This window comes from Setaria viridis, chromosome 4, assembly GCF_005286985.2.
Source record: "Setaria viridis chromosome 4, Setaria_viridis_v4.0, whole genome shotgun sequence".
NCBI lineage: Eukaryota > Viridiplantae > Streptophyta > Magnoliopsida > Poales > Poaceae > Setaria > Setaria viridis.
The window spans coordinates 13,502,475-13,528,606 of NC_048266.2; the positions used below are offsets into that span (position 1 = coordinate 13,502,475).

Here is a 26,132-nt window from a genome sequence, read left to right on the forward strand (position 1 = left end):
ATAGACTGCCAAAGAAAGTAACACTCGAATAGTAGTCAATTGAGCAACTGGTGAATAAGTGTCAAAAAAATCTTCTCCTTCTTTCTAGGTATAACCCTTGGCCACAAGACTTGTCTTATACTTTTCAATAGTACCACCAGACCTAAGCTTCTTCTTGAACACCCACTTGCATCCTACAGGTTTGCACCCATAAGGACGATCAACAACTTCCCAACTACCATTAGATATAATTGAATCCATCTCACTCCTCACTGCTTCCTTCCAATAGTCAACATCAGGAGATGAATATGCCTCTTCAATGTTTTTAGGTGTGTCATCCATAAGGTATACAATGAATTCATATCCAAAAGACTTTGCAGTCCTTCATCTCTTGCACTTTTTGAGCAGTTCATTGTTATCCTCCTTAGAATTTTCCACAAGCGTAGGTTCATTGTGTTCTATCGGCATGGTAGAGCTATCATCCTCGATAAACTCTTGCCTAGATGAACTTGTTTTATCACTTATTGGAAAAATATTTTCAAAGAATGTAGCATCTTCGGACTCCATAATTTTACCAACATGCATGTCTAGTACTCCAGATTTAATTACCATAAATCTATAACCAACACTATGTATAGCATAACCAAGAAACATACAATCCACTATTTTAGGCCCAAGCTTACGTTTCTTGGTTATTGACACACTAACCTTTGCCAAACAATACCAAGTCCGTAAGTAAGATAGGGTAAGCCTCTTCTTCTCCCATTCCTCGAATGGTGTTATCTCTTTATTGTTTATAGGAACATGACACAGGACATGACATGCAGTCAATATTGCCTCACCCCACCATTCCTTAGAAAGATTAGTTGTATCTAACATGGCATTAACCAAATCAGTTAGAGTGCGGTTCTTTCTTTCAGCAACCTCATTTGACTGAGGTGAATAGGGAGGTGTCCTCTCATGAATTATACCATGGTCCTCACAGAATAAAGTGAAAACATTTGAGAAATACTTGCCACCACGATCTGACCTAACACATTTGATCTTTCTCTCAAGTTGGTTTTTTACTTTAGCTTTATAGATTTTAAAGTAATGCAATGCTTCATCTTTTGACTTCAACAGATAGATGTTACAAAATCTAGTACGATCATCGATTAGAGTCATGAAATATTTTTTTATCATCTTTTGTCAACACGCCATTCATTTCGCAAAATTGGAATGAATTAGTTCTAACAGTGCCAAGTTTCTTACCTCTACAGCCTTGTGAGGCTTGCATGTTTGTTTTGATTCAACACATACATGGCACTTAGAATTTTTGACTAAGGTAAATTTTAGAATTAAACTCAAACCAGGAAGCCGCATCATACAACCAAAATTAATGTGACAAAGCCTCAAAGGCCAAACATTTGATTCATCAACGTTAACCACATTGTTCACTACATTATTACATTCATCCAACAAAGACAAATGAAATAAACCTCCACAATCATAACCTTTTCCAATAAAAGTACCAAACTTGGACATTACACATTTATTGAACTCAAAGACTAACTTAAAACCATCTCTACATGTAGAGAGCCGCTAACAAGATTCTTGTGAATGGTAGGCACATGTTGCACGTTCTTCAACTGCACGATCTTTCCCAAAGTAAGCTTCAGATCGACCGTACCAACACCAAGAACATGTGCATGTGAGCCATTCCCCATCAACAAGGAGCAAGTCCCTCCGACCTGATAAGAAGAAAATAAGGAAACATCAGCACATACATGAATATTTGCCCCCTATCAACCCACCATTCAGGTGATTGACAAACTGAAAGAACTGTAGGTAATAAATTACCGTACCGTCATGTTCCTCCAGCCTCGCTAATGACCATGTTAGCAGATTTCTTGCCACCCTTGCAGTTCAGACACTTAGCAGCAAAGTGATCCGGACTCTCTCACACGTAGCAAACTCCCTTCTTCTTCTTCTTCTTGAAGGTGGCTGTTTGATTAGTCTTTGTCGGGTTCTGTAGCGGCTTGAACTTCTTCTTCTTGTGGGAGAAATTGTTCTTCTGTACCAAGTTGGCACTGGATGATCCAACAATTCCTTTTACACGTGTGTCTTTTGCTCTTGCCTTCTCTTCAACATCAAGAGTTACAATGAGACTAGCTACACTGAACTCCTGTCTCTTGTATTTTAGAGAAGTAGCAAAGTCCTTCCAAGAAGGTGGTAGCTTTGAGATAATACCTTCAGCCACAAACTTGTCAGGCAACACACATGGAACCTCTTTGCTATAGCTCTCAAGGTCTTCTGCCAACGCATGAATCTCATGGGCCTGTTCTACTATAGAACGGTCTTCAACCATCCTGTAGTTGTAGAACTGTTCCATGACATACAACTCACTAGCACCAGTAACCCCAAACTTAGCATCAAGAGTCTCCCACAATTCTTTGTCACTTGACAGCGAGAGATACGTGTCCACAAGGTTTTCAGGAAGAACACTTATGATGGCACCACGAAATAGGTTATCGGCTGCCTCGAACGCCTCTTGCGAGACCTGTTCGGACTTCCCCTGTACGACATACATAATGTTCATCGCTATCAACCACAACGTAACATTCTCATGCCAACACTTGTAGTTTGAACCATCGAACACACCCGGTTTGATAGATGTAGCAAAACGAGCTACCGAAAGCCTATCAAGATTTTCAGGTTTTTGGATTGTTAGAAAACTAGGTATATTTCAGTACATTTTAATTCCAAAATTAAGCATGTAAAATATCATCATGATTATGTTGAGTGATTCAGTGAAAACATTATATGTGCAAGTGTTCAAGTTTAATCCCCTAATAAACAAGAACAATAAGAACCAGAAAAGATTCAAGACGTACCCTTGGGCGGGGCTAGTCCCAGAGGAACCGGATGCGCCGTCACCACATGGATTAGTCATACTAATCGTGGGGTGGCCTTCGATGTAATCGTACAATTGGTGCAGGAAGAGGTACATACTGCAGTCCCTCAAACAGCACCAAGAAATAGATGAAGTAGTCATTCGTGCCACCCTTGAACGGCATCAGGAAGTAGGCAAAGTAGTCGATCAGGCCACTAGGAGGTAGACGATGTAGTTATTCAGGGAGTGAGAAGTCGCGTGAAGACGCTCCCCAAAAACCTGATTGCCCGCTATCCCATGCAGGACCTTTAGCATGCAATGGCTTCGGAGGCCTGCTCTCACCAGGACTGTGCGCGCAGTGCTAGCAATGGGAATGCAAGGTTGCAGCAAAAAACAGAGAGGGAGAAAGAGAGAGGTCCCATGAGCAGGAGTACCTGAGAGTATTCGTGTTTTGCACCTATGAGAACAAGAGAAGGTGCCGCTCTTATATAGGCTCCATGAGGTGAGATTCATCAAAACTAGATGTCATAATGCGATGGAAGTTACTAGTAATTTGATGGACATAATGGTCATCAAGCACTAGTAACTCTCATCACTTTATTGGTTGTGTTAATTGAGTGAATCAATTCTTATAAACAACAAGAATCATAAACAACAATAATCATCTGTCCTCAACTTCCCATTCAAAATTGACCAATTAGTAACTCCTAGCATTTATCATGGACCTTTTAATTCTTATTTGATTAATTGAAATAAATAGGGCTAACCCAATTAATCCAACAGAATCTTCACGAGGTGGAGCATAAAACTTGTATGTCCATGGATTGAAGACAGTGCAGGCGCCACTGCCATGGTTTTAGCTAAATCTAGAATAATATGATATCGTTATGGTTCACTTACGAGTACTTGCAAAGTTGCCACCATGGTTATGTTAATTCGTGAAATATGTATAACTTCAAAACCCAGTAGAAAAGCACGCATACTTCTAACATAAAAATTAAAAATTAACACATTATTAGTCCCATAGACTGACAGAAATTAACGGGCTACAACCCAGAAGGCCATACCTTTTGCTACAAGCTCCCTTTTTTGGTTCATTGATTGATATAACAACATAATCAAAGCAAAGTACTACCTCCAATTCTTTTTAGTCGACGTTTCCGAACAAATAAAAAGGACTGATTGCAGCCAAAACATGTGCCTGAAACGTCAAATATATAACGGAGCGGAGGTAGTACTTAAGTACTAACCAACAAGGTAAAATGTCCGAGGACCAACACGCACACTTACTTCACTATGTTCGCTACATTGAGTTCTTCCGATCTGTCCCATTCCCAACCGCGCCCACCCTCGCCAAGACGCCCCTACTCTCCGCTCTCAGCCGCCGGACGAACTGCAGCAGGCACCAGTCGAGCGCGGTTTCCGGCACGATTGCGAGGAGGCACCGCTGCAGCTGGTGGCTAAGATTGGGGTTGCAGATTGCGCCGTGCCCGATCCAGCGCACCGCCGCGCGGGCGTAGGCGTCCGCTGTTGTCGACAACAACGGCGAGAGATACCATTTGTCTCGCAGGATGTTCGGTACGATCCTTGTCGCCACGAACATTGGGGCCTGCGATGTGACGATGTTGTTCAGTTCCAAAGATCAAAGGACAAAAAAGTTCCTGCCTACCTTCACATGCACAAGCACATGTAAGCAAGAAAATTTTTACCTGGCACTGCACATCAATCCCTTTGCTCCTATACTCGACGTAAAGGCTCCGGGAGAACACGGCAACGTACCTGCTCAAGATGAACATACGGTGCAGGAGACAGATTAAATTAATAAACTCAGCCAGTTCCGTACGCAATTTCAACATGGCGCGTACGTACTTTTTAGTGGATGCATAGATGGTGTTGAGTGGGAAGGAGGGCATCCCCTCCGACGACGCCGATCCCATGTTCAGTACAGCGCCCCGGCCGCGCTCCACCATCCCTGGCAGGACGGCGGCCGCGACCTCCGTCAGCGCCCACAGGTTCACCCTTACCATCCTCAACCACGCCTCCACGTCGGCCTCGTGAAAGTACGCCAGGAACGGATTCGCCATCCCGGCGTTGTTCACCAGCAACCCGACGTCCAGGCCGTCGATCGCTGCCCGGAGCCGCCGCATCGACTCGTCGCCTGCTACCCAAGACAGAGATCAGCCAGAGTCACCGATTGATTAGTATGCACACGCACGCGTGTTTTGAGGCGGTGTCACCTTGTGGGGTGCCGACGAGCGAGAGGTCGAATACGAGGGTCCTGGTCTTCACGGCATCGCGCGACCTGATCGTGTCCGAGGTCTCCCGGAGGTTGGCGGCGTCGATGTCGAGGAGGACGAGGTTGAGGCCGCGGCGCGCGAGCTCCAGCGCCACGGACCGGCCGATGCCGGACGTCGGGCCGGTTACCACTGCCCACGCGCCGTACCGGCGGCGGAGGTCCCTCGGCCGGCGCAGGCAGAGGGCGAGGTAGCGGAGGAGGCGGAGCGAGGACACCGCGGCGGTGACGCCGCCGACGAGGGCGAGCAAGAGGAACAACCATTCCGGTGCCGTTCCGGGCATCCTCATCAGCAGCTGTCTTGTCGCTTTGTCCAACTGCTGCGTTTTTCTTTTGGGAGGCCACAACAACCAACTCGCGTGCGCTCTTAAACTCCGATGGTCCTTGTATGCTGGTGTGCATTTGTGTGCACGTGCAATTGTGCATCTACACATTGTTGAAACCTATAGTACAGACGATTGCGCGCGACATCATTGCGCGATTGCAGTGTGTAACAATTACTCCGGCTGCTGCCACCAATCAACTGCACAAAATTAAAGCTGGGACACTGACAGGTATATAACTTCAAATGTCTCATAGTCCTACCAATACCATTATATGTACTTTCAAGCATAGGAACCTCTGATGCTAAAGCATTATTTTAAATATGGTAGAGAGTGATATTATTATTCACTTAGGGGGTGTTTGGATCCTGGAGCTAAAGTTTAGTCCGTGTCACATCGGATATTCGGATGCTAATTAGGAGGATTAAACATGAGCTAATTACAAAACTAATTGCAGAACCCCTAGGCTAAATCGCGAGACGAATCTATTAAGCCTAATTAATCCATCATTAGCGAATGTTTACTGTAGCACCATAGTGTCAAATCATGGACTAATTAGGCTTAATAGATTCGTCTCGTGATTTAGCCTAGGGGTTGTGAAATTGGTTTTGTAATTAGCCTATGTTTAATACTCCTAATTAGTGTCCAAACATTCGATGTGACAGGGACTAAAATTTAGTCCGGGGATCCAAACACCCCCTTAAGGACGAGTTGGGAGTTGGGGCCTTTGGTTAGGATCATACTACAACAGAGGTGCAACTTTTTCCTAAAACTATTGTGGCTCTTGTCTACAGTTTTATACTTATTCCTACTACGTATGTTTGATTGCACTGGTAGAAAACTCACCTTCCATCCAACATTTCTGGTTCCGGTTGTCTTTGGACCCGGGACTAAAGGGCTTTTAGTCCTGGATCAAAAGGAGCCCACCGATGGCCACCGACGGGGGACTCTTTAGTCCCGGTTGGTAATATCAACAGGGACTAAAGAGCCCCCTTTAGTCCCGGTTGTAACGACTAGTGGCCCTCAGGAATCTAGCCCCTAGTCCCGGTTTGTAATTCCAACCGGGACTAGGGGGAGGGAGGCTTTTGTCCCGGTTGGTGTTTCCAACTGGGACAAAGTCTCCAATCGGGACAAAATCTCCTATAAATTCAGCTTCTTCCTCCCGAGCCCGAGCCACTCAGACCGAGAGCATCGGGCTCCTTCTCCATGGTGAGCAAGCAATCTTAGGGAGGTGCTGCCCGATTTTTTTCCCTCATTTTCGTGGGGATTTCACTCATCCAAAGTGTTGTAAAGGTTAGGTACTTCATCCTTCCTTTATTTATTGTTATTATACTTTTTTTATGCTTTAGAGATATAGAGAAATGAGTTTTTAGAATGAGGGAGAATGGAGAGGATTTTTATTTATACATGTTTTTGAGCTAGAACTTGATGGATAGCTTGCTTGTTATATATGATTCGTATTAGGTAAAGAACTTGATCAATATTAGGTATGGAAAAAAATAGAGTAAATGTGTTTTTAATATTTAGTCATTGCAATAAAGTTAAGGTAAATAAATTGTAGGCGTAAGAAATAGAAATAGCATCATGGAAGTTTTTCATGCATGCGTATAACCTTTTCTACTAGTTTGTATGATTAGTTTGTAAATAAATTGTAGGTGTAAGAAATAGAATTTGGTCATTGCTACAATTTTTTGAATAGTTTGCATGTTAAATTAGAGTGACATGAAAATTATACCCGTCAACTTAATGCTACAATTGTGGAACAGGACAACAAAGATACACTAATAAAGATTACAAACGCTCCATAGTTGACTTCATGGAGTCAAGAATCCAAAAATAATGGTAGAACAGAAGAACTTCGAGTCCACAAACTCGGGCTCAATATCATAAAAGAATCTTGACATAGTTTTTCAAATAACTTTTGGAGCCACCTTCTTGTAGTAGAAGTATGGTGACCCAATAGCCTGTTCAGGTAGAGATATGTTCATTGACCTTGACCCATCGGTATTTGGTTAGTTTTGGCTTGCTAAAATTAGCCATGCTCAGTGAACGGATCTTTTACCTAGACAGGCTATTGTGTACCACCATATTTCTGTTATAAGAATGTGACACTCACTCCAAAAGATATTTGGACAATTATTTCAAGATTCCTTTATGATATTCATCCCAAGTTTGTGGACTCGATTATTTATAGTTGTACCATTATATTCTGGTACTGGAGGAGCAAAGGTGACTCTACATAGACTTCGTAGAAGATTGAGTCATGTGCAGAGATGGCTTGGATGATGAACATTCTGCTATGTTGTATGCTTGTACTTGTTCTTTGATTATGAATAATAATATGCGAAGTGTGATGAGAAATATTTATTTGTATGTGTGATACATAAAGATTAATTGTGCTGTCAATTACCGAATTGATTTGTATGTAATAGTAACTTAGATTATATTTTAATTAAGCGCTACCTGGGCTACACCCGAAAATAACTAGGTCCAAAATTTTGTGGGCTCGCCCCCTAGGCCAATTATTTTGTGGGCCTAAACAAAGTTATGACGTCAGCAGTTGTTCAGCTAAATCTATTAAGAATTGTGCCTAAACCAAGTTATGACGTCAACAATTATTGCGTTCGGTCCAAGAAGAATTGGGACTAAACCCAATTATGACATCAGCAATTATTGGGCTTGGTCCAACAAGAATTGGGCCTAAATCAATCTATGACGACAACAATTATTGGGCTCGGCACAATAAGTTGGGCCTAAATAAATCTATGATGATAGCAATTATTAGGCCCGGTCCAACAAGAACTGGACCTAATTCAGTGTATGATGAAACAGTTTGTCACAATCGTCATGCCACATCAGACTGTGGTCCAACGTGGCATGCTAGTTTATGATGACATGTGTTCATTCGTTATTATCTTAGCGACACACCCAAATAAGGAACATAACTAGTCGCGGTTTATGACTCTCGACTAATCATGAAGGGTTTTCATCACTCCCGCGTCATAAATCACGGTTTATGATGCAAAAAACATGTTTATGACACTTTTTGGTTCGTCACTAGTCGAAACATTTCTTGTAGTGTCTTTTTTGACAATGCACGTGTCAATTCCTTAGTGGTCCACATGTCTTTTTAGTATTGGTCCAAGTGTCATTTTCCAAGTTGTTCCACGCCCATTTTCCTAGAGGTCCACATGACATTTTCTTATAGGTCCACATGTGAATTTCTGATCTGTCCATATTTCCATTTCTGTTTATGACACATGTTCTTTTCTGTTTTTCCCACGTGTCAGTTTCCGATTAGTAAACATGTCCATATCATGCATGTTTGTTGATGGTCCTTATCTTGAAATCCGACCATCAACTACTTTTCAAAACAGTGAAATAACAGACACCAAACTAGAGATAGGAATTTAATACTAACCATTTCCACAAGTTTTGGTGAATCACTGTTTGTAGTAGGTCATGTCTACATAAGGGGACAAAATGTGCTCAAATAAACAAGAAACACCACTTCAAGGCTATCCTAAGAGAGCACAAGGATCAAGGGCCACAAGACAAACCAGATCAGCCCAATCCAAAGAGGACCACAAGGCCCAACACAGTGATCCACCTAGAGGCCCACCAGAGGAAGGCAATTGTGAAAGGCAGTAACCAGGGGTCCGACCGACCCCTGGTTCGGCCAAACTTGGATGGTCTCCCCTTGGGCCCAGCTTCCACATGGTGCTTCCTCGTTCATCTCCCAAGGCAGTTGGCGAAGATTACCTAAATATGCCACTCAGGAACCGCCCTCTAGCAGCAATATAAGGAGGAGGAGAGACCCCCTCTCCACACACACCACACCATGCGACAACACACCAAGGCACACAAGAGAAGAGAGGGATTCCACACTAGAGCTACTATAGCATAAGATAGGGAGTGAGTAAGGATGTAGTCCGGAGGAGTGCCGAGTTTGTCGGCAACCTTCCTCTGCTTGTATCTCGTTGGATACGATCCACTTGAGTAAGTATCCAAGTTTGTCTATGGTGGTGAGTTCCTTGGTAAGGCTAAGCTTTTGTTATCATTCTTTTACGGGTTCATTGTTCATCCTTGTGGCGGATGCTCTAGTACAGGACTCTTGATAAAGATGGATAATCCTGATTGACGCTAGAGTAGTAATCGATAGTGTAGATGTGGTGTCTAGGACATATGTTACCTTTTGCTTCATGCTCCACAGTTTGGAGTAAGGTAGGTGGCAAGTGGTGACAGTCCTGTCCGTCCTTTGCAGTCCTCCCCGTTCGGGTACGGAGTAGAGCAAAAGGCCAGATGCACTTGAGAAACCAAGTGTGATTCAGTGCCCCAAAGTAAACTCTTAGTAACTGAGTTTATCCTCCTAGAATCTCTATCCTTAGACAACCTCGCTACCGAGGCCATTCTACCTCTTGTTGTCTTAAGGTTGAACTACCTAGAAGACCATTACAGTCCCATTCCCTGAAAAATACAATACCCTTAATACACTCCAGGTGAAGTGCTACAACGGTATATCCGTGTGCTTGCGGATTTATTCGTGAATGTTAAGAAAAACCAAAAAGCATTTTTGGGCTGTTGCTGGGGAACGGTAGTTGTATATGTCTTTAAACCTAGTTCACCCATGTATCCTTTATTTTATATTTCTCTTTCTTTTATCCTTTTTTTTACCATACACCTTTCATTCAAAAACTTCTATACTCTGAAGGGCAAGTTCTTTGAGCCACCACTTTTCCAAAAGCACATCACAGCTTCTAGCTATGAACCCCGTTGTAGCTTTCTAGCCAAAAAAAGAAACCACCGATCTCTACTACTCCTCTATATCCTTTAGAGCTAGTTTTCTTAGGAAAACCGCATCTGAGTTAGCGAGCGTTATGAGCAAAGAGCACTTAAGGGAGCTGGAGCTATCGTCAGAGTTCTCTAGATTAGCTCTCCTTCCTTAATCATTCAATGCATCATACGCGGGATGGAGGTGGATGCTCTCGATAATCCCACTATCGGTGCCAACATCATTTCCAGCTCTTTGGCGTTGACCTTTGTGGGAGATGAGCCATTAGCACCAATTGATAGAACCTTTCAAAGCTCCTCAGGAGATCTCCTAGAAGAGTTTGGGGTCTTGCAGAGCATGTCTATAGGACACAGAGATGTCGAGGCTGCCCTAGATTCTCATGTCTTCGAAGTCCAAGACTTTGATATCTTGATCGGACATCTTATAGAGGACTTTCTCTTAGATCCTCCGACTCTTGGAAAGCTTGATGTCCATTTAGGGAAGGAACCCTCTTCTATCCATATCCCTCATTCGAAAGAATCCTGGACAAAACCTTCCCCTAAACCTACGCAGCTCCTGTAAGAAGCCCTTTATACCCGCTGTTGTCAAGGTAACATCCGAAGTGTTTCATATACACTAAGGAAAATACCTCTGACATTGACCTTTGTCTATTGGGTTCATTCTAAATAGGTCAAGGGATCATAGGGCTATGCCGATCAAATCGAGTGATCCAAACTCACATTTTCATCCTCGATAATGATCATTTCCCAATACAAGTTATGTTCGCAATTCTTATTAAATGAACTTCTATTGGAAGCTTGGGTAGGATCGCTTTGTCCCCAAATTCATCTTTGATGAATGCAAGGCTTTCCACCTAAGGAGGGAATGAGTTGAAAGAAACTCATATCCCTTGTCACTCTCACTCAGATGTTTTTGTTTGGCCCACAAGGGTTTCACTCTCACATCACTAGGGGTCATCAACATTCTTGAGCTATCCTTACCGGAGAGTATGTTACCAACTACTTGAGCATGAATGTTTATCCTGTTCATCACAAGAATCATGCTCATCCTCTCTGAGATCCGTCATTTCGTTGTGCCAAGGCTCTACGAGTTGTACAACCATCTTTTGGCATTCTTTTATAGAAGCTAGAATAAATGGTTGTTCAAGCTTTTCCTTTATCATAATGTTGCACATCTCATGGTTGCACTATGGCACTAATCTTGCAGCTTCAACTTCAATTGTAAATCAATAAATGGTGGTGAAACTGGGAACTACACCACCATTTGTAGCTGCAATATGAAGATTCCTCATGGTCGAGCTTGTGAACATAAACAAAGCACTACCGGAAGATGGCTTGGATTATCCTTTCTTATAAATAATAAAAGCAAGAACATGTTGTTAGGATAGTATGCACCTTCAGGTATTTTTGGTCACTAACCATATCAGGTTGAGATTCAAAATAATGAGGGTCATGCCATGCCCAAAAACATGGGAGCTGCATCAATAGTACACTTGGAACCCTTTGGTGATGGAATACACTCCGAAGGAGACTCCAACACCACACACTTGATTTTTGATGTCGTGAGATACAAAAGTCCCAGTGTGGTGGAGATTGGTGGGCACAGTGCAATAGGATCCATCTGTACCAAAGATGGTGTTAGTTCTGTCTTGCCAAAAAAAAAAGAAGAGAGAAAGAATAAAAAGAAAGAGTGAAAAAAACAAAAAAAAAGAAAAAGGAAGATGAAAAAAGAGAGAAAAGAAAAAGAAAAAAGAGGGGTGAAAAAAAGAGAGATAAAAAAGGGGAAAGGATTAGAAAAAAAAGGGGGAAAAGAAAAACAAAGAAGAGAGAAAAAAAACAAAAAAAAGAAAGAAAGAAGAGAGATGAAAAGAAAATAAAGATGAAAAAAAGAAAGGAAGAAGAAGAGAGTAAGAGAGAGCCGGTGAGCTCCACATGGATCAAAGGCCGCATTATGAGCATGACTTCAAACCATGGCATTGTACCTTGATAAATACCACTTTGCCGCTCGGCTCCACTAATCCTTGCTTTCGCGCATGCATGCAGTCCCAGCTGTGCATAGTTTCGCTCTAGTAGCTCCTTCACGCATACAAGCAAGAGGAATGCTCCTCTTCTTCTCCAGGCCTTTGCTGCTCCACTTCATTTGGCACTTTCTCACTGCATGAGAGGAGACGCACTCTACACCTACAATCCTACAGCATTGTGCCTAATATAGGGCTGGCCCGATCTTCCGATAGGTATGGGGGTAATTCAATTGGTGGAGAACTTGACGTTGATGATCCGGGCTTCTAACCAGACATGCTTCGAATCCCTGCAACTGCTACACTACTGCTCCGTTGGTTATCAACCAAGAACAACTTGATTGACCTCCCCAAGAAGGCTTTCCCTGCAAGAGAATCGAAGAACATAAGCAACAAAGTATAAGCACACAATCTGAAATTGCAAATATGTCTGAAGTGAAGATAGATATGGGTTCAAGCTCTCAATTCGAAAGGACTAATCAGCACATTCGAGGAGAACAAGAACAGGGGCCATGGATCACTATAAAAGGACGTGTCACCACAGTTACAACGAATCAATCTCTGTTTTTCGATGGAAAACTAGAACTAAATAAAACCTAAGTTTCTAAGACAGCGGCTACTGAGTTTATATCAAAAAGGGGTGAGCTAGGGTTGGAGGTGACCAAGGAGGGGGCGCCCACAACTTGGGCTTAAGGCCCGACACGATACAAGGCCAACTTGGCCCAAAACTGGTGATGCAGCACCTTGTCGAGGTCACACAGAATGATCCATGACGCTTCTGGAGCTAGGACTAGAACCAAACAAAAGGGTTCGTCATCTTCTTTCCATCTCATCAAAGAACGTCTCGTTTCGATGTCGTATGAAGGAGATATCGCCAATTCCGTCCAGAGTAGTCAGCTAATTCCGAACCGAACGTGACGACCAAGTTGGTGACGACCTGTAACTTGAGGAAGACTAAGGCTCATGTGTATCCAGCATAGCGATTTCCTCATCAGTGCCAACGGAGCATACCACAAAGGCCCACAGTTCCTACAAACTAGGCTAATATGAGACCTAGCCATGTTGCTTACCTGAGTTAATACCACCATAGACTTTGGATGTATATCTTTTATGGAGTAAACCCTGCAGGGAAGATTTCAAAAAGATGGGTATGTCCTCAAGTTCAACTCATACTGGACATAAACCAAGGCCCGGGACACACTTAAAAAAAAGAAAAAAACTGCACGACATGCAAAGGAGGCACGTATCACCTTCTAAGGTACACTATGAGTATATTGCCAAAATGCCCCTTTTGTATGTTCATGCAATTTTATCTTAGCCTTGTTTGAGTTATGTTGAAAAGATAAAAATTTGGTGACAATAAAATTTTGAAAAGAAAAAAAAACTCCTTTTCAATAAAAAAAGAGGTAAAAAGGTCTCTCGAAAAAAATAAAGTGATGGCAAGCATTCTAGGATCCACGCTGCTTGAATTTTGATTGTGAAATTTCCTGAAACATGGATGTGAACAACTAACTTGGGGGCAACAATGAAATCCTTTCAAACTCTTTAACATCCCTCGATTATTTGTTGTCCACTAACGTTTCGTTGGGAATAAAATTACAACCAAGGAGCATGTACAATAATTCCAACACTTCTGCAAATGCTCCTTAGTCCAACAGGGAGAAAGATGCACAGGGAACCAAGCAAAACAAATACAAAGCTTTGCTTGTAAAAGCTTAACTCTTGCATTTCATTCTAAGCTTGGGATGATCTATCAGGTAAGCATCCCAAACCTCATGCATCCTTTCCCCATGTATCCACCTTGCTAAGTTATCCATCATGCCCAATTTTCCATGATATAAAGAAAATAAAAATAAATAAAATAAAAAAAAAGAAATTCAGGCACTTCAAACACTTCATGCGCCTTTATTCAATAAGATTTAGACTCCTTGGTATTTTAAACTGGCAGAGACCTTGCTTGTTTCCACCCTTGTTTTTTGTTGAATTAAAATAGGTACAAGAATAAGTGCGGGGGAAATCTCTCAAGCTACCAAACTCACACTTATTCGAGATCTCCCACCAACATGTTGCACAAACATCAGATGGTCCAACAAGCAGAAGGTTGAGACAGATGGATTCCAGAGATGGTTGGTAAAACTTGTGGATCAACCAAGCCATCTTAGACTCTCCTCGTTTCCCTCTTCATCCTAAACAATGGTTTGTGCAACACAACCCTTAAACTCCCTAAGTTCTTGAGTTTAAACAAATTTTATCTCACTCTATAAAAGTATACTGAATGAACCTTTATATCTCGTCATGTTGAAAATTCCTTTCCTATGGTTGGCTTCCATATTTTTTATTCCTACTTATATTCCTGTCACTTGTGAACAATTTATCATAGGGAAAGCATGCCATCTAAGTAGTTGGTGAATAAGATACGGTATGATGAAACAAACCTTGCTTCTTCCAGCATAGTACTTGGAAATTTTATCTTGCAAAAAAAATAGCTTGGCTCCTCAATGATATGATAAATTCCTACCAAAGCCATATGTTGATCTCATTGAAAACCTTATATATATGCTACTTGTTTTTTCATTAAGCTTTGTCAAACTTTTCATACTTTCATGATCAAGATCATGTACACTCCACCTTTATATGCTAACTCCTACGCTAGAAGTTGCTCAAAACATGCCATCCATCCCTTCATCCTTCCATTCCACAAAATAAGTGCTTCACTCTATATATGTTGATCTATCTCTCCAATTATCATTATAAAAGAGACATGGGATATTGAAAAAAAAAGAGAAAGAAAGAAAAAAATATATGGACACATGAAGGTCCAAGTATAGGAAAAGAAAAAAAAGAGTTGGACACGTGAAGGTCCAAGTATATGAAAAAGAGGATAGCCATGTCCTCAAAATATTCCAAAGGGAGAGAGATCATCTAAAAAGAAGTTCACATGCATCTTCCATCCACCATCCACATATCCACACACATGCACATCTTGATATGATTGTATGACTTGTTTTCTCCTTGGATCCGATTTTTGACTTTACAAAATATGTAATATAAGTATGCCTCCTTCTCATCCCGTACCCAAAGCTCCAAAAAAAGCCTTATTAGAAGTAGGAAGAAAAGAGGCAAATCAACACCTTGGTAAGGAACCATACACATAGAATGATCTAAGAGAACCATTTGAGGAGCAAAGCTATGTTTTGATTTGAAAAAAAACTTTCAAAAAACCCGAGTTATCTAAGCAGGAGAAGTAAAGGCAACTTGATTCTAATCCATTCCATTCCTCAACCACTCAAGATGGCATAGTAGACACTTCAAAGTTCACAAGTACATGTGAGGCTTGGAATAACTTATATGCAGGCATCAAACAAGGTGAGGAGATGGTCCACCTTAGTCCTTCAACCTTCACTCGAGGATGAGCAAAGGGCTAAGTGTGGGGGTGTTGTTGATGATCCTTATCACGAAATCCGACCATCAACTACTATATAAAAATAGTGAATAACAAACACCAAACTAGAGATAGGGATTTAATACTAACCATTTGTGCAAGCTTTGGTGAATCATTGTTTGTAGGAGATCATGTCTGCATATAAGGGGATAAAGTGTGCTCAAATAAACAAGAAACACCACTTCAAGGCTATCCTAAGAGAGCACAAGGATCAAGGGGCCACAAGACACAGACCAGATCAGTCCAATCCGAAGGGGGGACCACAAGGCCCAACACCAGGATCCACCTAGAGGCCCACCAGAGGACGGCGGTTGCGAAAGGTGGCAACTAGGGGTTGGCCGAACCCCTGATTCGGCCAAACTTGGACGGTCTCCAATCGGGCCCAGCTTCCACATGGCACACCCTCGTTCATCCCCCAAGGTCGTTGGCAAAGATTCCCTGAATATGCCGCCCGGGAACCGCCCTGTAGCAGCTATATAAGGAGGATAGACCCCCTCTCCACATGCAACACACCACACCACACCATGTGACACCAAGGCACACAAGAGAAGAGAGGGATTCCACTCAAGAGCTACTTTAGTAGCATAGGATAGCGAGTGAGTGAGGATGTAGTTCGGAGGAGGAGTCCTAGATTTGTCAGCGACCTTTCTCGGCTTATACCTCGTTGGATACGATCCACTTGAGTAAGTATCCAAGTTTATCTATGGTGGTGAGTTCCAATGATTTAGTAGAGGACTCCTGATAAAGACGGATAATTCTGATCGACGATAAAGTAGTAATCAATAGCGTAGACGTGGTATCTAGGCTAGATGCTACCTTTGTTTGCTCTGTGCTCCATGGTTCAGAATAAGGTAGGTGGTAGGTGGTGACAGCGATATCCGTCCTTTGTAGTATTCCCCGTTAGGGTACAGAGTAGAGCTAAAGGCCAGAGGCACTTGGCAGACCAGGTGTGAACCGGTGCCCCGAAGTAAATGCTTAGTAACCGAGTTTATCCTTCTAGAATCTCCATCCCAACCTCTCTACCTAGGCCATTTCCCTCTGTTGGCGCTAGAAATCGGCTGATCGAATTCCCAGCGTCGGACACACGACCCGGGAGAATCTGCTTAACTCCTGTTCGGGTGATCGCCCTGATGCGGTTCGCGCGGCGTGCCAACCAATCTGACCTGTTGATTGGCATGGAAAGAAACGTGTCAGATCCCAGAGGTTGCGATCAGCTAAGGTTCCGATCTCGAGGTAGCTTATCAGCGAATCGGCCAATTTGCCGTGATAAAGAAATCGGCTATAATGCAGCCGATTACCGAGCAACGTCTGATAAAGAAGACCGCTAGAGTAATCTAAACAATGTTACAGTAGCAACACTAGGAACAGATCTAATCGTCTATACGTAAAAATGAACGGATTGAATGACAAAGTACAAGAAAGCCGAAATTTCCAATTCCTAGCTAAATAACTGGTGATAAAACTAGAACAACACGTAAAACCTAGAATTCTAGTGAATATCGATAACTAGTGAATAAATCTAAACGAAACAACAGCGATGCGCCCGAAGTTAAAGCTTAGATATTTATTCGATAAACGGAACTTACAAGATCGGCCGGAGGTCAAGTCGATGCAGCCCCGCCAACCCGTACGAACTCGTGAAAAAGAAGAAAAGTATTAGCGAAGTCGCCGGCTTGAAAGTAAGTACGAGGAAATAGTAGTTTGTTGTATTGAGTTGATGATGATTATAGATCTACAAGGGTAGCTATTTATAGCCTGTTACAAACGACTTCTTATCCGACTAGAACTCTATCTCTAATTTTAAACAAAAAACAAATATTTACAACTACGACTGGTACTAGGTCGATTATCGTGCTCTTCATGGGTTGACTCCCTCTTCATCTTCATAATCCTCTTTAGGCCCACACCAGCCCAATCGCTCCAACCTCCTAATCGGCCGATTTCTACTCACTCCATCGGCAAGGAACAGCCGATTAGGGCCCACATGTTGGGGGCTCTGACTACTCCGATCCTGGGACCTAAGGTCGAGCGAGGCGGATATGAACCCTTAAAAGGTAACCGCCCGATCCCTGACTGTAGCACCAATCGGCCGATTTCCAATCGTGACCTCTATGTCTTATCGCATCCCCTGATTTCTTCCTTTCTTGTCGCCGATTTCACACGTGTCAAAATCTGGCGTCAACACCCTCTTGCTATCTTTGGGTTGCACTAGCTAGAAGACCTTTACACTACCATTCCCTAAGAAAATATGATACCCTAAATACTCTTCGAGTGAAGTGTTACAACGGTATATCCATGCGCTTGCAGATTTATTCATGAATGTTAAGAAATACCAACAGAGTTCTTAAAAACCCCTCTTGGAAATGCCACCGACCGTCGGGAAATTAAGGCAACACCGTGTCTCGGGAATGGCAACCGTCTTCTCGGTGAGCGTGCGCAGGACAAGAACCGTCATGCTTGTGTGTGAGTATGCGAGTGTTCAAAAAGAATGCGAGTGTGGAGTTAGTCGAAAACACTTGAGTAGCATAGTGGTGGATAGCAACTGCCGCACTACCTTTGGCCCGTGTTCAAACCCGTGTGGCAGCAAACTTTTTGCTCGCTTTTTAGGGCTTGTTATGTAGACCTGTTATTCAATGTGGGCCAGTTTCTCTTCCTAGGCCGGATCGAGTGGATCCTGGTGGCTCACTAAAACCTGGATCGGCTCCACAGCAATTTCATCATGAGCCTAACTTTGAAACAAGCCAAGGCCTTATTATCTGCGGGCTTCATCATCACACATGGCCACGATGTGGACACGCTGGACCAGGCAAGTAGGCCCCATATCTACACGTGGCTGCCATGACTACCTGCTGCACCCACTGCGCATACACGTGGACCACCAAGACCCACCCAACGGGACTAGCATTTACATGTGGTAGCTACGTCAGCCTGCTGGCCCACACTCATACACATGGATGGCTGGGTCCTACCTTTCTAGTGGACCCCGTGTTGACATATTTGACCTTTACCCCTGACACGTGGACCGTTGGGTTCCAGTCACCACACGTGGCTGCCAGGTAGACATGTTGAACCAGTCAACCGGGACCTACAGTTACACGTGTTAGCCACGTCGGCCTGCTGGGCCTGCACTCATACACGTGGATGGCTAGGTCCTACCTCTCCAGTGGACCCTATGTTGACATATTTGACCCACAGCCCTGACACGTGGATTGACGGGTCCTGGTCACTACACTTGGTAGCCACGTAGACACGCTAGACCCTCTGGCATCACAAGTGGAACTATGGGTCCAAACGCAACATGTGGCCCACCAGTTCTATGATGAGTCATGGTCATCACAAACACGAGGGGTTGATAGCACACCATTTTGTGATGATATGAGATGTTGTTCTATGACACTCGTTTTACTTTTGTCATAGTTCCGTAGTGCTTGAGGGCTGCCACCGATGAACTATGACGAGCCTGGGATTTTCATCATAGATGTGGTATGTTCAATGATGAAGCTTTAGAACGCCACGTGCAAAACATCATGGAAGCTACTATTTCTAGTAGTGATTGGTTTGGGCCACCAAGGTGGTCCAATATCCTACATTTTGTGTGCTAGTGGATTGTATTGCTTTGCTTGTCAAAGCTAGGGCACCAATGGCGAGGTTTCGGATGATATGTCCCATAGGGGAATCCCTAGCAGCCTTATATAGGCTGACAATCTAGAGTTACAAGTCGGATAAGATCTAATCCTACTCGGTTGTTATAAGGAAACCAACCTAGTTCGGTTACAATATCGCAGTATGGGATATCCGACTAAAAATGTCTCCATCAGGTGGTCAACATGTGGTCCACGCTATCTCATGTCGTGCCTCACTCGCACCACATGAAGAGGGCCCACTCGATAGGCCAGTCTATTGCCTGGTCAAGGGGGATACCCGGGTACCCCATCTCTGTCAAGCCCTCAAGCAAAGTGCAGTCGAACAGTGACCCAACGATTGAGTGACGAAGTAGAAAGCAAACTCGGTTTAAGTCGGTCCTTCATTTGGTCACAAAGAGGCTGCACAACGCTTAAAATAAAATGTTGGTTGTAGTCCCCGAGCCTCTAGCTACTTAGAATAAACAACTCTAGGATCAAAGAATATATCTTGAATCAATCTGTCCTCAACTTTGGAGGGCATATGGAGAAGGTCGCTAGACGCACTCCATATGGAGCACCCCCGAGACTTGAAGTGATTAGAATAATTAGTCCAAGGGTCAAGGAAAAACTTCCGATTGAGCCTAGCAAGCATGAAAACTTCTTCCCAGAGCATGAGAGTTGGCCGAGCTGCGGAGGCATGCTGACTTCCTTTTAGCGAACAGCCCCCAAGTGTGAGAGCTAGCCGAGTTACGGAGGCACGCCGACTTCTTTTTGGCGCCTAGCAACCAATCTCCAGGGCTGATCGAGCCGTGGAGGCACACCAACTTGTTTTATGCACCCAACCCCCGAGCGCGAGGGCTAGTCCAGCCGCGGAGGCATGCTGACTTCCTTTTGGCGCCCAGCCCCTAAGCATGAGAGTTGGCGAATCGTGGAGGCACGTCGACTTCTTTTTTTTTTGGACAATTTAAAGGAAAAATCCATTGTGCTTCTTGTTACTTCTACACACTCCTTCAACTAGAAAGTCATTACCCTTGATTCAATGACTAGCTGGATATTCTCTTGACGTTGATACCCCTTATGCTGATCACCTTGATTTCCCAAGATCCTTAAATATAGTGCTCTCATTCTTTCTCACTAAATATAAAAATATAAATATAGATTGTGACCACATTAGTTAATATAATCTCATCATTGCAACATTCACGCATTGCATATTTTATATTAATCCATATGCATGGTTATCACATTCGATTAACATGTCATATACACCTTGGGGATCTTTTGATTGACTAACAACCGTATGCATCATAACTTGTGATTGTTTTCTACATCCATTCGAGTCACTCGTACTATCCGGTTAACCTATTGTGGTGATTGTTGTTCCATAGTCTATGGTGCCGCGACGGAACCTAGGACTTCGTGTGTGCTGCAGCCACGCAATTGATCCACTAGGAGCGCACTGGTGTCTCGATGTGGTGAATGCGACTCCACTAGAACCTCTTTTAGTACAATCCGAATATGTATTTTAGTTCTCTGATTTCTCCACAACAAATAACGAGTTTTAATGGTGTGACACGATGTATACTAACATGCATCCTAACATAGGCACCATACGCTCGTATGCATGTGCATCATACTACATGCACCTCATCATGAGCATAAACATGTGCACCATCAACTATGCATCACAAATTGTGCATCATCAAGTTGGCATCATAAATCCATCATGCCATGTGTACCATCCCATTGTTGCACGAGTCATCCCCATGTGCATTGTCATTGCAATCATACGACTGATGTGTGCATCAAAACATCAAATCTAAACCATTGCACCATAAAATATTGCATTGTGTCATCATTTTCATATCACGATGGCATTAGCATAAAGCACCATTGAATTGGATAAAACAAGCATGTTTTCCAATCGTCGCTACAAATTAAGTAAACCTTGAGCAAGTATCACTGGTAGAGAATTGGCCTTTAGTCCCGGTTGGTAGGGTGCATATCTCTCGGATATCCATCCGGGATAAACCAACCGGGACAAAAGGGGGGGTCTTTAGTCCCGGGTCTTTTAACCGGGAGTAAAGGACCCCCTTTAGTCCCGGTTGGTGTCACCAATCGGGACTAAAGGGCCTGCCACGCCAGACGCGGGACAGGCCCTTTAGTCCTGGTTGGTGACACCAACCGGGACTAAAGGGGGTCCCTTTAGTCCCGGTTGGGAAATCCAACCGGGACTAACGCGGGGCAGGCCCTTTAGTCCCGGTTGGATTTCCCAACCGGGACTAAAGGGGTCCCCTTTAGTCCCGGCTCGATTCCAACCGGGACTAAATGGCACTTGCATGGCACTGCCGTGACGCCTGAATTTTTCATGCATGCATCACGTATACGTAGTACCGCGGCCCTTTTAATTTGTTAACCTTGTAGTTGAGATTTTTTTAGAACGAAATCAACTAGTATTTAAACGAATGGGATTTGTAATTATACAATTACTATATATATACACAATCCTTATACACAATTCATATACACAATTCAACTAGCTTTGTACAAATCGATCATAATTAGCGCGTATTATATATACAAATAAATCAAAGTATCTTCCTACAATCTTCCCGTCGTGGTGTTGCTGATCGGAGTGTCTAATTGTCGTCCATCGTAATAAAATTCTCCTCTTGGATTTACCACCTCGTCCATTATGAATCCAATGAGACCTTCACATATTGCCGCTACTCTTTCTTCCTTCAAGAGTCCTTGTTGAATATTTAACATCTATAATTTGGAAATTTGTGAATGTTACATGAACAAATACATATAAGGAGCTAGAAAATAATTAACTAGTAATATATTTATTTTACGTACTTTAAAGTTGTGCGGCGTCATCTTCGATCCCTTGGGTCCCAAAAAACTGTGCATGTGCTCACAGATGTAGTAGCCACATAGATTATTCCCGGGTTCCTGTCTTAAGCACTTCAGTGCGGAAAAAAATAAGTTATGAAATATTCGTGTTATACAATGTAATAAATGTGCAGACTGCTACGTACCGGGAAGTCTGTGTTCCATGTAAGATTTTCTTTGAATGGACCTTTGTGTGTCCTTATGAATTATTTCCATGCGCTGCGGATTAGAATAATGAATGACATAGTGTAACAGGGATAAAATTTAGGAAATAAATTTTTGCATAGAGATAAAGGTCCAGAATTATTACAAGCCTAGCATGTCTTGCAATTCTTGGTAGTCCACCGGATCTTTTCTTAACGAATCAAAGACAGTGACGTGGCTTCTTTCAGGCTCAATTATAATAAGGATCCAGTGGAAGCTGCGTGCGTAAAATGTTCATGCATATTAGAGCTAACTAACATGTAGAGATAAGGAAAAAGACATCGAAAGTAGACGGTATACACACACTTACTTGAAGTAGTATGGAAGTAGTATGAAATCCTTGAATGTTTGTTTGTGTAGGAAATTGTATATTTCCGCAAAGGTTTTTTCCGGCGCTAATTGTATCTGCTGTTGGTTAACTACAGATGGATCCATGAAGCCTACATGTAGGTACGCCTCTCGGCGGCATGTCTGAATTAGCATCCTACATGAAATGGAAGATGAAGTTAGTATGGTGACGCACGCCAAAATTTACATGTAGAGATAATAAACGGACACTTACAGAATCCAAGCGCTGATCAGAGAGACGTCCAGGGCATCATGATGGTACACTTCGTATATATCCTTGAAGTCTAGCCACAGCACTTTCTCCCCTTCACCGTGAAAATCTATCGGTTTTACCTTCATGCCGATCATCTCCCTCGAGTCGGCGGATGCCATCATGTACCATTGATGGAATTCGTACATCTTTGTTGATAGCTTCCGTACCATTGAAGGCTTTACTAGAGGTTTGCCTAGCTCATAAGGCCACTTCGGCTCAGGGGGCGGTGCAGTTGGCGTCTCAACTTGCCCTATGCATTCATCAAGTCCCAGACCTGTTTCTTCCTGAACTTCAATACATTTGCTTGTTGATCCAAGGGCATTGCTTTTACCCGTTGAGCATCTTTTTTTGATAAATGGCTGAGGTCGGGGACTGGACCGCTGGAGGATGATTTTCATTTCCTTTTATCCTTTTCATCAGCCTTTACTAGAGCCCGTTCATAGTTTGACAAGAGTGGTATCCTTTTCTTAGCTCCTTCTTCCATCCTGATAAAAAAGTTTAAATCTCGCCGACTTACTGGCGGTGGCTCCATCTCCCTTGCCTTTTTTAATTCGGCTTGTTTCTTGAACCACTCACTGGCCTCTCGTTGGATTTCTGCCCACTGTTCTTCATGAGACATTGCCTCCCAGCGTTCCTTACGAGCCACTTAAGGCTCCTTTGTTTTCTTCTTTCTCTGTCTTTGCTGGGGAGGCGGTGCTCGTGACTTCTTTAGTGGTGCTGCAGGTTCCTTCAAGGGGGCCACTCTTGGTGCCGGCGACGGTGATCGGGGAGGGGTGTTGTTATTGTCGTCGTCGCTCCCAGCACCAGGATGTAGTGGAGATGGAGACCTTGATATAGATGGAAGGGACGGTCCTGGAGCAGGAGATGCCGGTCTCGAGGTATGAGGAGAAGGTCGCTGCTGGGGATCTACGGGGAGCGGTCTTGAGGTCTGAGGAGATGGCTCCGTGCCGGGAATAATGATGTGCCGGGGATCTACGAATTTCTACGAATTTCTACGAATTTGTATGAATTTCTACGAATTTCTATGAATTTCTACAAATTTCTACGAATTTCTATGAATTTCTACAAATTTCTACGAATTTTGACGAATTTCTACGAATTTCTACGAATTTTGATGAATTTCTACGAATTTGTAACAATATCCACGTGCGGTGCCTAGGTTGTGACGGCGGCGATCAGGGCGGCGCAGGCGGGACGGCGGCGGTCAGGGCGGTGGTACGGCGGAGGCGGGGACGGTTCACCGGAACCACGGGCGGTGCCTACTAGGTTGTGATGGGCGGCGGGACGGCGGCGATCACGGCGGCGATCACGGCGGCTACTCGGCGGAGGGGACGGCGGTGCATCCTACGAATTTCGAACTTCATTTTCTCTGTATCAACTCTAACTTAACAAACTAACTACAAATCTAACTTAACAAACTAACTAGAAATCTAAAAATCTAACTTAACAAAATTAGAAATCTAAAAATCTAACTTAACAAAATTAGAAATCTATCTAAAAATAAAACTTAATTTTCTAACTTAAAAAGAAAACCCTCCTGGCGCTGCCGGCCGGCGCGGCAGCGGACCTCTCGCGCGCGGGGCGGCGGCCAGGGCGGCGGGACGGCGGCGGCCGGGGCGGCGGGACGGCGGCGGCCGGGGCGGCGGGACGGCGGGACGGCGGCGGCCGGGCGGCGCGCGGGATGGCGGCGGCCGGGGCGGCGAGGACGGCAGCTACCGAGGCGACGAGGACGACGGCGGCCGAGGCGACGACGACGACGGCGGCATAGGTGGGACGGCGACGAGACGGCGACGAGGGGCGACGAGGTGGCCGGGGGCCGGGCGCGTCGACGGACGAGGAGGGGATCGAGGCGGGCCGGCCGGGGGACGATGACGGCGCAATGGGGGACGTCGACGGCGCAATGGGGGACGACGGCGGCGGCGGCCGGCGAGGGAGGCGAACGGGAGGCGACGGCGGAGAACGCGCGGGACTTGGCGAAATTTTGGCTTAGTGTGTAACTGGCGGGGGGTAGAAGGGAGTACAGTGCCTTTTAACCCCCCCCCCTTTATCCCGGTTCGTAATGGGATCCGGGACAAAAGAGCCTTTTGTCCCGGGTCCCGTCACCAACCGGGATAAAAGGGGGGGCCTTTTATCCCGGTTGGTGACGGGACCCGGGATAAAAGGGTGCCCCGCCAGGTGGGGCTGGGAGCGCACCCTTTTATCCCGGGTCCTGTCACCAACTGGGATAAAAGGTCCCCCCTTTTATCCCAGTTGGTGACGGGACCCGGGATAAAAGGGTGCCCCCGCCAGGTGGGGCTGGGAGCGTACCCTTTTATCCCGGGTCCCGTCACCAACCGGGATAAAATGGGGGGCCTTTTATCCCGGTTGCAGTTGGCAACCGGGATAAAAGGGTACGTTCGGGTGGGAGACGAAACGTACCCTTTTATCCCGGTTAGCACCTGAGACAAAAGGTCTTTTTTCCTATTTTTCTTCTCCCGCCTGTTTTTTGGAAATGTATTTTATTTTACCTTTTCACTGCATTTCAGGATGAAAAACAAAACCTTCACAGATTTTGTACATGCAAAAATATATTTAATTAACGAGTAAATTGACAATAAGTATGAATTAATCATTAATTCTATACCAACTCATTTAGCCTGTAAAATATTTATTTTACTGCATTGCTGTGATCAAGAAATTATTCAATTAAATTATTTCAATGCGCAGAAAAATCCATGTTAGTATGTGGTTAACAATGTTCATGTTTATCTAAAAAATCTTCACCTAACAAATTTAATAACACATGAAATCATACATAGGGTAAATTAAAAATTGTATCAATTAATACACAAAGGTCATGTACATTTAACGCATTACAATACAACGTTGTAAAATTTCTTCTTCATGAAAGTTCCTTGATCATGATCGCGGCGTAAGTACGGAGCCTCTTCTTTGGATAGCAGGATGCTTGGATCAACTTCAACGGCGAATGGAGGCATGCCATCAAACTGATCATAATCATCTGATTGTTCTGTTTTATCCTCGACTCCCACGATTTTTCTTTTACCTGGAAGAACTATGTGGCACTCTGGCTCCCATGTCTCTTCTGGAT

At 43.9% G+C, this 26,132-nt stretch overlaps 1 protein-coding gene and 1 long non-coding RNA gene across 3 annotated transcripts; both read right to left on the reverse strand.

Moving 5' to 3' along the window:
• Positions 1-1,354: 1,354 nt before the first annotated feature.
• LOC117851539 (uncharacterized) lies at positions 1,355-2,840 on the reverse strand. Its single transcript, XR_011898022.1, has 2 exons — positions 1,824-2,840; positions 1,355-1,709 (listed from the first exon to the last, which is right to left on the reverse strand). It is a non-coding gene; the product is annotated as an uncharacterized lncRNA (long non-coding RNA).
• Positions 2,841-3,831: 991 nt separating this feature from the next.
• Positions 3,832-5,562, reverse strand: LOC117851538 (very-long-chain 3-oxoacyl-CoA reductase 1). Of its 2 annotated transcripts, XM_034733364.2 has the most exons (4): positions 5,089-5,557; positions 4,721-5,009; positions 4,561-4,630; positions 3,832-4,460 (listed from the first exon to the last, which is right to left on the reverse strand). In XM_034733364.2, the coding sequence occupies exons 1-4, from the start codon at positions 5,432-5,434 to the stop codon at positions 4,155-4,157; spliced, it is 1,011 nt and encodes a 336-aa protein (XP_034589255.1). In that variant the 5' UTR covers positions 5,435-5,557; the 3' UTR covers positions 3,832-4,154. The 2 variants fall into 2 exon arrangements, with proteins under 2 accessions (XP_034589255.1, XP_072149236.1); XM_072293135.1 differs by having other exon boundaries at positions 4,561-5,009; positions 5,089-5,562.
• Positions 5,563-26,132: the final 20,570 nt, after the last annotated feature.

Excerpts from the sequence above, each read along its gene's own strand:
- LOC117851538 (XM_072293135.1), bottom strand. The coding sequence starts at position 5,434 with ATGAGGATGCCCGGAACGGCACCGGAATGGTTGTTCCTCTTGCTCGCC. Across the intron at positions 5,010-5,088 it reads GCTCGTCGGCACCCCACAAG|GCGACGAGTCGATGCGGCGG; the intron begins GTGACACCGCCT and ends CTTGGGTAGCAG. Across the intron at positions 4,461-4,560 it reads GGATTGATGTGCAGTGCCAG|GCCCCAATGTTCGTGGCGAC; the intron begins GTAAAAATTTTC and ends GTCACATCGCAG.